General features: G+C 38.0%; 1 protein-coding gene across 4 annotated transcripts in view; it reads left to right on the plus strand.

Moving 5' to 3' along the window:
- LOC113659627 (vacuolar protein sorting-associated protein 13B) overlaps window positions 1–12,808 on the plus strand; it is a 92,229-nt gene that overhangs the window by 29,925 nt on the left and 49,496 nt on the right. For all 4 annotated transcript variants that reach the window (XM_047808431.1, XM_047808430.1, XM_047808432.1 and 1 more), the window contains exons 21-22: window positions 11,048–11,160; window positions 12,437–12,575. In XM_047808431.1, the coding sequence (XP_047664387.1) occupies window positions 11,048–11,160; window positions 12,437–12,575 (252 nt within the window). The remainder of the gene's footprint in view (window positions 1–11,047; window positions 11,161–12,436; window positions 12,576–12,808) is intronic.

Consider the following 12,808-nt stretch of genomic DNA (forward strand, 5'->3'; position numbering starts at 1 on the left):
TTTTATATGATCTTTAATATAAACCTATTTCATTACCACTACACTGTGTTATTTGTTGAAAAGGACCCTTTCCAAAGAAGCCAGATGTTTTTGGATCCCTTTTTTTCTGATCTCATTTTTCCATATATAATAATCCAGCTTAATTTTCTTCTCTTCTAACCTCTTTTCTGTCTGTCCCTGCTGTTTCCTGAACTAAACCTCAACATATTATACAAATGATTATGTTGAATTACCATGAAATGACATATAAATAATTTCCAGATTTCATCAGTGTTTTCCTCTTCTCTCACTTACAACTCTGCAAGGCACTTCAAAAAAATTGGGCTTCCTTTGAATTCCACCATGTCCATATGGTTTATATCTAATTGTTTACAAGTGAATTAAAAAGAAATTCCACTTTACTTAGAAAATGGAAATTGTGCCCTCCCCAAACTCCTGTTGACCCAACCAAGGAGCTGAAGGCTGGAACACAGTGTATTTATTTATCACAGAAGTATTCAAGCAGCACATTTTGAAACATTGTTTTTTTACAGACATCAGGCCACATGGTGCTTTCATTACTTCATGTTTATCCTTGACAATACAATATTCCGTTCTCTCCTGTTTCTTACATGGCAACACCAGATGAACCTAAATTGACCTTTTTGTCTGTGTTTGTGTGTCTTTGTGTGCATGTCTCTCTCTCTTTCTCTTTCTCTCTCACTTTTGCTCTCTCTCTCCGTTTGTGTGTCTCTCTCTGTCTGTGCCACTTTGTGTGGTTTTTTTTACTGTAGTTTTGTGGTTTTTTTTTTTTTTTTTTTTTTTTTTTTTTTTACTGTAGAGACAGAATGGGGGGAAGAATCCAGGAAATCACATTGTAGGATTTTTAATTAATTAATTGGTAAATTCCGTGTTAAAATAAGTATTTGGTCACCTACAAAAAAGCAAGATTTCTGGCTCTCACAGACCTGTAACTTCTTTAAGAGGCTCCTCTGTCCTCCACTCGTTACCTGTATTAATGCCACCTGTTTGAACTCGTTATCAGTATAAAAGACACCTGTCCACAACCTCAAACAGTCAGACTCCAAACTCCACTACCAGACCAAAGAGCTGTGAAAGTACACCAGAAACAAAAATGTAGACCTGCACCAGGCTGGGAAGACTGAATCTGCAATAGGTAAGCAGCTTGGTGTGAAGAAATGTGGAACTGTGGGAGCAATTATTAGAAAATGGAAGACATAGAAGACCACTGATAATCTCCTTCGATCTGGGGCTCCATGCAAGATCTCACCCCGTGGGGTCAAAATGATCACAAGAACAGTGAGTAAAAATCCCAGAACCACACTGGTGGACCTAGTGAATGACCTGCAGAGAGCTGGGACTAAAGTAACAAAGGCTACCGTCAGTAACACACTACGCCACCAGGGACTCAAATCCTGCAGTGCCAGACGTGCCCCCCTGCTTAAGCCAGTACGTGTCCGGGCCCATCTGAAGTTTGCTAGAGAGCTTTTGGATGATCCAGAAGAGGATTGGGAGAATATCATATGGACAGATGAAACCAAAATAGAACTTTTTGGTAAAAACTCAACTTGTGCTTGGAGGAGAAAGAATGCTGAGTTGCATCCAAAGAACACCATACCTACTGTGAAGCATGGGGGTGGAAACATCATGCTTTGGGGCTGTTTTTCTGCAAAGGGACAAGGACGACTGATCCGTGTGAAGGAAAGAATGAATGGGGCCATGTATCGTGAGATTGAGTGAAAACCTCCTTCCATCAGCAAGGGCATTGAAGATGAAACGTGGCTGAGTCTTTCAGCATGACAATGATCCCAAACACACCTCTCGAGCAATGAAGGAGTGGCTTTGTAAGAAGCATTTCAAGGTCCTAGAGTGGCCTAGCCAGTCTCCAGATCTCAACCCCATAGAAAATATTTGGAGGGAGTTGAAAATCTGTGTTGCCCAGCGACAGCCCCAAAACATCACTGCTCTAGAGGATATCTGCATGGAGGAATGAGCCAAACTACCAGCAACAGTGTGTGAAAACCTTGTGGAGAGTTACAGAAAACGTTTGACCTCTGTCATTGCCAACAAAGGGTATATAGCAAAGTATTGGGACGAACTTTTGTTATTGAGGCCTCAGGCTTCTCTCATCTTTTTAAGAGGGAGAACTTGCACAATTGGTGGCTGACTAAATACTTTTTTGCCCCACTGTATATACCCAATTTCTATATTTATATACCCAAAACATCATCAAATTTTCTGTCCTTTGTCAGTTTTCACAAGTCCTAAAAGTAAACAAGGTCCACGTAATCCAACAAATGAGCCAAAAAAAAGAATGTTTCTTCAATTTAATTATTCAGAAATATGATCCAGTATTACATATCTGTGACTTGCAAAAGTATGTGAAACTTTCAGTATCTGTTGTGATCCCCTTGTGCAGCAATAACTAACTAAAGCTTCTGGTAACTTTTGATCGGTCCTGTGCAACAGCTGGGAAGAATTGGAAGAATCCCATTCCATTGTACAGAACAGCTTCAACTCTGGGATTTTGATGGGTATCTTCACATGAACTGCTTGCTTCAGGGCATTCCATAACATTACTTTTCAATTGAGGTAAAGACTTTAACTTGGCCATTCTAAAACATTATCTTTGTTACTCTTTAGTCAGTGTTTGGTAGACAGACTTGCGTGCTTGTCTTGGTGTATGACCCATTTCCTGTTGAGATTCAGTTCATGGACAGATGTCATGCCATTTTCATTTAGAATTCACTGCCATCATTCTGTATCATTGTTCTATCAATGACGGGAAGCTGTTCTGGCCCAGATGCAGCAATACAGGCCCAAAGCATGATGTTTCACAGAAGGTATAAGGTTATTATGCTGGCATGCAAATTTTTTCTTTGTCCCAATATAATGGCTCTCATTTAAACCAAAATTTCTATCTTGGTCTCATTTGTCCACAAATAATTTTTCTAATGGTCCTCTGGATTAGCCACATGATCTTTAGCAAACATCTGATGGGCAGCAATGTTCTTTTTGGAGAGTAGAGGCTTTCTAATTGCAAACATTAACTTTACCCAAACTAAAGAGTCCTTTAGTTACATAGAAGTTATCCTGGTTTCCTTTCTGACCCAACAGACTATTCCATATCTTTCTTTTAGAGTGATATTTCTTGGTTGAACACTTCTGTGAACGGAGACAATGGTCTTAAATTTCTTGCATTTGTTCAAAATCTGTCTATAGATTTGTTTTAAATCCTTTTCCAGCACAATGAGCAAAAATGACTTTTTTTGAAGTCCTCAGAAATCTTCCTTGTTTTTGCCATGATCCACTTCCACAAACGTGTCATTAACATCAGACTTTGATGCATCTCTGTTCTTTCAATAAAACAGGACACTCACAGATACCTGATTGTCATCTCATTGACTGAAAAATCAGATGGAGTCTAATTTGACCTTGAAATGAAATACTAATCCTAGAGCTTCACATACTTTTGCCTCTCACAGATGTATAATATTGGAACATTTTCCTGAATAAAAAAAATTCTAAAGGGTTCAAGCTACTTTCAAGCTACACTGTATGTATATATTTATATACATGAATATGTGCAAAATGTGTGTGTGTGTGTGTGTGTGTGTGTGTGTGTGTGTGTGTGTGTGTGTGTGTGTGTGTGTGTGTGTGTGTGTGTGTGTGTGTATGTATATATATACACACAATATAATTAAAACATAATACATTTCTAATGTGGTTTGTCAAAATTAAAGCAGTGCACCTCCATGAAATGCATGAACACTTTAAATATGCTGCTAAAATTCCTGCTTTATTTACTGTACTTTGTTTGAAGTCCTGTACATTAACAGGACAATTCCAAGTACAAATGCCACACTTTCATCATCACGAGAGCTTTTATCTGCTAACCTGTAAGTGAAATAATGAGGAAATAACACACAGCCAACCACTGATCAGCTGAGCAGCCAATTGTCCAGTTACAGTGGGGAACAGATTTTCAAATATGCGGTAGTTTCTACACTGTTCACTCAAAATCTAATGCTAGCTAGACACTTTCTGTAACAGTTACAAGTAAATGTTTAAATATAAAATGTTTTTACAAAATCAACAATGCTGAAGTCATTACATGAATATCTAGCAGGACTTGGGGCAAACTCAGCATTGCTCTCCTGATGTGCAGGTGTTCTTGAGACCTTGTTAAAATAAAAGAAGGGAAGTGGGAGTTTTATAGGAATGGTGAGTTTATAATTACTGGAAAAAAAGGGGAGGAAAGCAAATCAAGGGCAAGAGCAGCTGCAATGCCATGATTTATCTTCTTTCTTAAAACTATACCATTTATTCAAATGTCCACAGGACCCAGCCTAAGCTAAGACCTCATCGACACTTTAATCATCATACATACATTAATTATTCGTCATGGCCTGTAGAAAAGTGAGACCCTTTTTTGTCTCTAACCTTATTAAACCTCTTTAGCCACTTTTTAAAGAGTAGATTGTTGGTCCTAGGGTAGGATGTGGGAAGAAAAAGCACAGAGTAATGAACAACACCCGACAGACCTCAACCTTACATCTATACATTTCATCAAGCATTGTTAACTCTCAAAGTTGTTCGTCATTATAACGGCTTTAAACACAGCACTTTTCTGCATGTGATGTTTGTGCTTTTGAGCATGCCTGTGAGACACCTTTTCTTTAAGGCTATGATCCATTAATCAATATTGATTTTATGCTAAATGAAAATCAATTACATCCTGAACTAATCATATACTCTGCAGCTAGCTAACAAGTCAATGATGTTTGTTAGCTTTTGGTCTCTTTAGGAAAACACCATGCCTGACTCTCGGCTAGTGGAACATGTTTAGACTGCCAGACTCCAGTTCATATAAAGCTGACACTGACTACGATGGTTAAACTGTGTCTTCTTGAGAATTAGTCCCACTTCCCTGCTCAGGTGAATTTTGTGCACTTGTTCAGCAGTCTGATGTCTTGCAGTCTTCCCTGTTCAGATCCCTGTTCACTTCGGAATATGAAACACGCTTTAAGTGAACTGTTTTCTTGGCCTTCAGCCTAGGTGGAGTTTTGTAGATGTAGCTCTTTTGCTCTTCGCCTTTTTTTCTGCATTTAATTTTGCTCTTACTACATACTTAATGGTAAGGATTTTTTTTATTGTCTAGTCAGACAACCTTTTTTCCACCCTTCTTGTCTCTCTTTGTGTATCTCCACAGAGGTGAGGGTAAAATAACAGTGCAGAATGGGTCACTGTGTCTTAAATGGAGCATGTCTGACAGTACCTCCCAGAAGCTGAGACAACAAGGTTAATGTTTGTTGGTTTAAATGATGGCCTGTTAGTTGACTTTGTGAGAATCTGTGAGGAGTGTTTTGAAGCCTTGTAATGGTTCTAGCAAGCTAAACACTGTTGCCAGCCTTTACTGGGAACTTACATTGTGACTCGAGAGATGCAAGAGGTTTTTCTGGGTCAGCCATTTAACTTTATAAAACATGAGCCTGCTATGAGGATTCCACAGATTATAGCCTTTAGAATGATCACTTGCTTGTTAACTCAAGAAGCTTTTATTGTCATTTTGACCACGTATAGCTGACACAGTACGTAGTGAAAAGAAATTATGTTTCTCCAGGACCGTGGTGCTACATAAAACAACACAGAGCTACATAAAATCTTTACTTGCTGCTACTGGATATTTTTTAACCTGACTTGTGCAGCTTTCACCCCAGTGTTGCACAGAATTGCTTGTAGCTGCACTAGCACTCACTGCTCTAGGTTTTTAAATTACATTGGACATTGAGTACAATGTCTCTTGCTTATAGTTTAACTGCTGCGGATATTTGGGGGGGGGGGTGTTACTGTGTTGTGATAATCTTGTTTTTCTTTGCTGGATGCTTGATTTATCCATTTATAAAGTGCATAGTGTTCAAACAGTGCAAGACGAGACAATACAGTACGTTACAAAACAGATACATACAATAGCTTAGACTATTGCCTGGGATTGATCTGCATGGTCAGCCAGTGTCTCATGGGATTGTTGTGTATGAAGCCGCCCGGGGACTGGCGTGCCTTCTTTTAAACCATTGTTGTCAGTCAGCGGTATGGTCTGGTCTTCATCAGCAATCAGGTCTGTGCTGAACTCAGAGTTTACAATGACCCATTAGTTCCTCAGGAGCTCTCGGGTTGCACTATTATAAACTGTTGTAGAAAGGACATTATTTACATTTACACTGTTTACTGTAGTCACCTAAATGAAGATGAGGTTCCCTTCTAAACCTGGTTCCTCTCAAGGTTTCTTCCTCGTATCATCTCAGGTAGTTTTTAGGTGTAATTAATTCTTCATGTGTCACAAAGACTCTCAGCTGGTGTAAGTGCACCAAAGACTTAACTTTATGTAGTAAATTCTGACTTATTAGCAGTTTAAATATGTCGTGATCACGTTATCTTTGTGACTCCTTGGTTCAAAGGTGTTTTTTACTGTTGAAGCCATGACAATGAATATTCTAAATAGTGTTTTGCATTATAAAATATCTTGAATTATATTAGATTCAATATTCACATATGTAAAATTTAATTACTTTGCATTTTTTTTTTCAAAATAACCTGTTACAACAGAACATAATACAGTAGAGTAGGCTTTTTACAGCACTTTACAGATAGCGGTACCTTAACCAAGGGGCATGCTAAGGGCAGTTCATTGTGAATGGTTAATGGTTAGTGATTAGGATAACAATTATATGGTCAAGACTACTAATCTCTTCTAACAGTATTGTGGACTGTCAAGGCCAATTTGTTTGTTTTTACTATACACAAGTCATTTATTTTGAGATCAAAATATAAATGAGACAATAGATCAGAATTTCAGCTTTCATTCATCGTTGCTTGACATTTACATCTGAATATGTTAAATAAAGTGTAATAGGGCACCTTTTGTGTACCCAGTTTTCAAAAGTACTGGAACGATCTTTAAATTTAATAACACTTACAGGAACTGCATCAAGCCAGCAAACCAACGACTGTTTCATTCATTTTTTTTGGTGTTTTATTTTTTTTCCAGGTTTGTACTTTAGTTTTTTTTCAGTTGCTGCTTGTTTTAAGAGTTTTCTCCCTTCAGTTTTCTCTATGCAGTTGGGATAACATCTGGTGAGATTAACATAGCCACTATAAAACCTTAGTCTTTTATTTCCCTATGTTTTTTTGGCAGAGTTTCTCTGAATAATATTGTATGCATTTCTTTTTTTGGTTATGCCCAATGTTTATGCAATATGTTTGATAGATTTTCCTGTTTTTCCTCAATTAGATAGCGCTGTGGTCTTCATGTTTATCCATTCTGGTTATGAATACAATTTTCACTGTCAGAACCAAGGGCAGTCAACAGTCTAACAGGGCATATCTGGGCAAGAAGATGAACCTGTCTGTCACTTGCTCTATTGTTTTTGAGCATTAAAAAAAATAAAAAAAATACACACACACACACACACACACACACACACACACACACACACACACACACACACACACACACACACACACACACACACTACTATATACACACATATATATATATATATATATATATATATATATATATATATATATATATATATAATAATGGGTGGGCTTAAATTCTTCTGTTGATCTGAAATCCATGTGTTAATTGTATAGGCCTTGCAGTTCTAATACTTTTGGATGGGATTGTAAGTGTGACAGAAAAGAAACCTACGTCCATGATTGATAGAGTACAGGCTTCATTTGAAATGTTTACTGTAGCAATACATGTGATTTATTTATTTATTATTTATTTATTTTTCCCTTTTTGTTATAGGTTCTGAGTAATATTGTTGCATAGAGAGTATATTTTCAGTGTTCCCCTTACATCAGGGAAAATCACTATCGTTAATCCTGTTACTGATTCATGGTAACAGATAACTGCATTTAAGATGAACTCATCACCCAGAAGGGTAGTTTTCTGTGCTAGTAGCCAAACAAATTGGTGTCTCCATGGTTGACCGAAGATGTAAAAACAAAATAAAGTGTAGGATGAATGGGAGCCTGCCTGTTGCCCAGTCAGGGCTAGACATTCTCATAATCTTTCATCTCTCCCCCTCAACAGAACAGTTTGGGGAGGCACAGCTAATGAGCTGAGAAACAAAGTCTTTAGTGGGAATAATCTTTAGTGGTTGGTCGTAGTATAATGACCCTGTTTGGGAAAGATATGCATGCACATTTGGGGAACTCTCTCATCTCAGGCATCTACCTACCTGCCACACCATCACATGCACCTTTCTACTGACGTGTCTGTCTGATTCAGTGGAACTGGAAAGATACACTGTATTTATGTGAAAGGAACATCTGATATTTGGACTGGGGTTATAGGTCCAAAAGTAAAAGAAAGATTGCTTGAGTAGACAAATGCAAAGAGAAGAAGCTGAAGAGGGAGGGGTAAAAGTAGCAAATAGATAAACAACTGAATGACGGGATTGATTGACAGGAGAGGAGGAGAGGGTGGTGGGGGAAAAAACAGGTTGTCTCCCACCAAACATACACACACCCAGCGTCTTAAAATCTTAGCATACACTTTAAGAAACTGTAACTACTCTGAGCCCAGCACACAACACACACTCACTACTGACCTCAATGAGATCTTATGCTATTGTATACTTCTGCAGTGTGTGGTAAGAGAAAGACTGCAGCTTAACTCCCCTTTCAGGTGCAAGGTTGAGTGTTGCTCTCTTAGTTTGTCTCCGCTTGTGTTAATGTATGATAATGATCCTGCTATGACTTCTCATTTCTCTGTCTCTGCATAAATGATTAAAGTTGTTAGAAATTGAGAGCATTAAGGATTGGAGGAAAATTGAGAGGTCTAATTCCTTAGTGTGTGTCCGTGTGAGTTTGCATGCATGTGTGTGTGTATGTATAAAACTTTTTATCTGTAGTTTACAGACTACAGGATTCAGTAGGACTCATCACACACTTGTTGTATAGCAGGGCAAAGAGAACCTGAGGGATGATTTTATATAGTCTTTGGGTCATCATAAATCAGGTTCTTCCTCTTTACTTTAGGAAGTCTTATCAGCAGTACAAACATACCACATACTCCAAATGCTGAAATCTTTTACCAAATTTTTTTTTTTTTTTTTGCTCCAAACAGAACCACTAGTTATAATAACAGAAGCACTACTAGTCCTGTGCTTTGTGTGCAGCTGCTTTATGACCCATGTTTGGGGTGAAAGTGTTTGACTGGTGCATGTGTGGTTTGTATTTCAGTGCTTATGAACAATTACTGTCGGTTTTAAGTGTTCACAATCACTCCAGCACAGGAATGCATAGCATGCTGAAGCCTTGAGATTTAGCTCGGCCTGGGTTGAAGGAATGGCTTGAGTTGAAATCACAGCTTTAGCAAGTCTTAACTCCTTGTACTCTGAGCTTCAGGAGCACTGTACTATGGCTGACTTCCTAAAAGCATTAAAGGCTGACTTCCTAAAACAATGATGATCTGATGTTTACCTCTTAGTCTGCATTAAATTTCTGTGCTTTTAAGAATACTTGGTCTGTTGCATACACTTTTGCTTCCTGACTGGAAAAAAAAACATTTTAAAAATGATGGCCAACAAAATTGATGTTCTTATAACCAGTTTTGTCTCCGTACCAGCCTACTCAAGTCTTTGTCTTTTCCCCCAATGAACAGACAAAGAGAGCGTTAACATAATGTGTAGGTTGTGAGAATTAGTGAGAAAATGTTTATTTTATTACCACTGCTTTATTATTTAGGTGATAAAAAGGAATTCTGACATATTGCCTGTGGAGAACTTTACAAATGCATGTGATATGCAGGCAAGCAAAACCTTAATTGCACTGTTCTTGTGTTCCTTGATCTTGTCACCAAAAAAAGATAGGAATCAGTTATGGACCGCTCGGTAAGAATTAAATATATATGTGTGTTTCAGAATGAATTTGATCCATTGACATTTCATTCAGGGTGAAGTTTTTTTTTATGGTGCATTTAAGTAAAAATTCTCATAACATGCTGTTCATTCGAGCAGATGAACACAGAATCTGTATCATTATGAAGACCAATTTAACCAAGCTGAGAACGCCAGTAAATGGTTGTCCTCATGCAATTCAAGGATAACTGTCTCAGGCATTAAAATGAGGTGTCTTGTACTTTATAATATTACTGCCCCCCTGTGGCAATTTGTAGGTATGTACACTGGATAATTTTTTGGGCACTTTGGGATTTGGAATAAATTACTGAATAACAATAAAAACCAACATCCCACATTTTTCAGGGTTTTTTTTCCTGACATAGTCGCTGAACAAAAACAAACCTAGCAAGCGTTTCCTTTTATGATAATTTGGCTTTTGTTGACTAATAGTAACTAGTTTATTTTTCTGTACATTTGCAGAACAGTTTAGTTTAGTTTTAGTAGTTTATAATTTTATAGTTTATAGTTTTAGTAATGGATAAACAACTGACTGTGGTGCCTGGTGTACACATTTTCATTTGTCATCATGCATCTATTCCCTCTCTCTCCTACATGTATTTCTGTCAGGTGCTTCTGATTAGAATTTATAGATCTTACAGAGCTAACAATCTGCACGTGTTCCGCTTCCCCCCGAAGCTACGTGCGATCTTGTGTCTCCGAAGTGACTGTGATTCAGTGTAAGAAATCAAACACAAGCAGCATGCTTCATAGTACATTTTAACACCTTCTTTGTCTGAATTCTTGTACTTTGTCCTGTCCTGTACTTGAATGAGCTAATTATCTTTGTTCACTTATCATAGTCATGGTGTGTATTGACTAAACCCAAGCAAGACTAATCAGGTCCACTGCTGACATAATGCCACAAAAGAACAAGGAATCTCGAGTAATATCAGTCGGGGAAAACACAGATGTTCACTGAAAGATTGTAATATACCAAATATTCTCGTGGGGAGTGGGAGTTTGGTTACCCATATTGTGTAGACACTTGTACAGAATATGATTCTTGCAAACACACAGACATTATGTGTTGTTTGGATAATATTAAATTGTGGTTTATTTTTATGTTGCAGGTGCCGTACTACTTGTCAGTGTGCAGGGCATTGCTATTAATGTCGATCCTGTTTTGTCCACTTGGCTGCTGTACCATTCTCAGAGACCCACGACAAGCAGACAGACACAACAGGTAGGGGTTCTTACACTGTGTGTGTTTGTGTGTGTGTGTGTGTATATATATATATATATATATATACATACACATACACATACACATACACAGTCAGGTCCATAAAGCTTTACAAAAATATAAAAATTCAGAACTTTAAAAATTGAATTTTTCCCTTTTAAGCAAGTCTACAGCAGTGGTGGACAAACTCATCCAGAATGATGGGAATTGAAGTATATGTTAAAAGATGAGCTTCTTATTTTCTCCTTTTATGACGTGGACATGTGTGGCTGTCAAAAGAATAGTAAACGATAGATTTTGCTTACCTTTTGATCAGGCCATTATGATGTTACTGAACACGTTGGGGTTCAAGCCACACTGCTGCCAAGCAGCAGGTTTTCAGCTCTGACCAAGGCCCTTAACCCTACCTGCTCTAGGTGCATATCACGGCTGACATGTTTCCAGTTAGGTATGCGAGTTTTTAGGAATGTTTGTAAATTTTTCAAAAAAAAAAACCTAAAAAATGAAATAAAATCATAGCATGATGCACTCACAACTGTGCTTTAGTATAAAGGATTTATAATAGCCAGTGGATTGTCAGACATGGGCCTTGTAGTTTAGCCCAAAGAATACAATTTGTCTCATCAGAAAAGAGAATCCTTATACTCATGCTCTTACAGTTTGTTTAGGGTCTGCTGTATGTTTTTATCTTAGGAGTAGCTTCTGTCTGGACATTCTATCATAAAGACCTGGTTGGTGGACTATACTAATGGTCTTTCCAGCAGGTTCTCCAAACTCTGTGGAAGAGTTCTGACCCTCTGTTAGAGTGGTCATAGGCTTCTTGGTTAAATCCTTAACACAGGGCCTCTCTAGCCTGCTTTAGAAAGACAGTCAGTTTTAAGAAGGGTCCTGGTGGTTTGGTTTAAAGCTATTCCAGTTTTATAGTAAGAGAGACCACTGTGTTTTTGTCTTTAGCCAGGGTTCTGAATAGTTACCTAAATGAGATATTTCTCATTTTGATTTTGTATTTCTAAGAAATGTCCAATTCTTTAAAACATGTTGTCATCATGTGTGAATTTAATGAATTTTAAATGAAAAACAAATTTTACTTTGTGCAAAACGTGTGCAATTGAGTCCCATGATCTGGACATTAGGCTGATGACAGTGTTATAGGACCCCTGTACGAAAATATGGTTTTGAAGTCTGTTACTGTGTGTTACTACTTATTGTGTTTTTAGAAAAGCCTTTCTGCTTTTATGTGCAAAAATTCTGTTTTATCCTGCTCACTCTGGTGCAGACTGTTGGTAGTAGTTCCATGCTGATGATGAAGATGAGGGAGGATGAAGCATCGGTGGCTAGTACCCCACTGGCCAAACAGCTTTCCAATCAGGCCTCAGACTACATCAGCAGCCCGATGAAGACAAAGACCATAACAGGTGCTTTACAGGGACAGGGCAAAAATACTGCTTGTACCCAGAGTAAGATAGTTTTAATTTGCTGATACTGACCCCCGAACACTCATGATCCGACGGTGAACTCTCATGTGCCGCGTGTGTTCTCCATGTTCTGCATTATTTTGTTTATTTACTTTGCCATGCTTTTGCATTGATTCCTGTCTTGTCTCTGCCCCTGTCTTGTCCCTGCCCCTGTCTTGTTAGTGGTTGTTCCC

Source organism: Tachysurus fulvidraco, chromosome 25 (genome assembly GCF_022655615.1).
Source record: "Tachysurus fulvidraco isolate hzauxx_2018 chromosome 25, HZAU_PFXX_2.0, whole genome shotgun sequence".
Classification (NCBI taxonomy): Eukaryota; Metazoa; Chordata; class Actinopteri; order Siluriformes; family Bagridae; genus Tachysurus; species Tachysurus fulvidraco.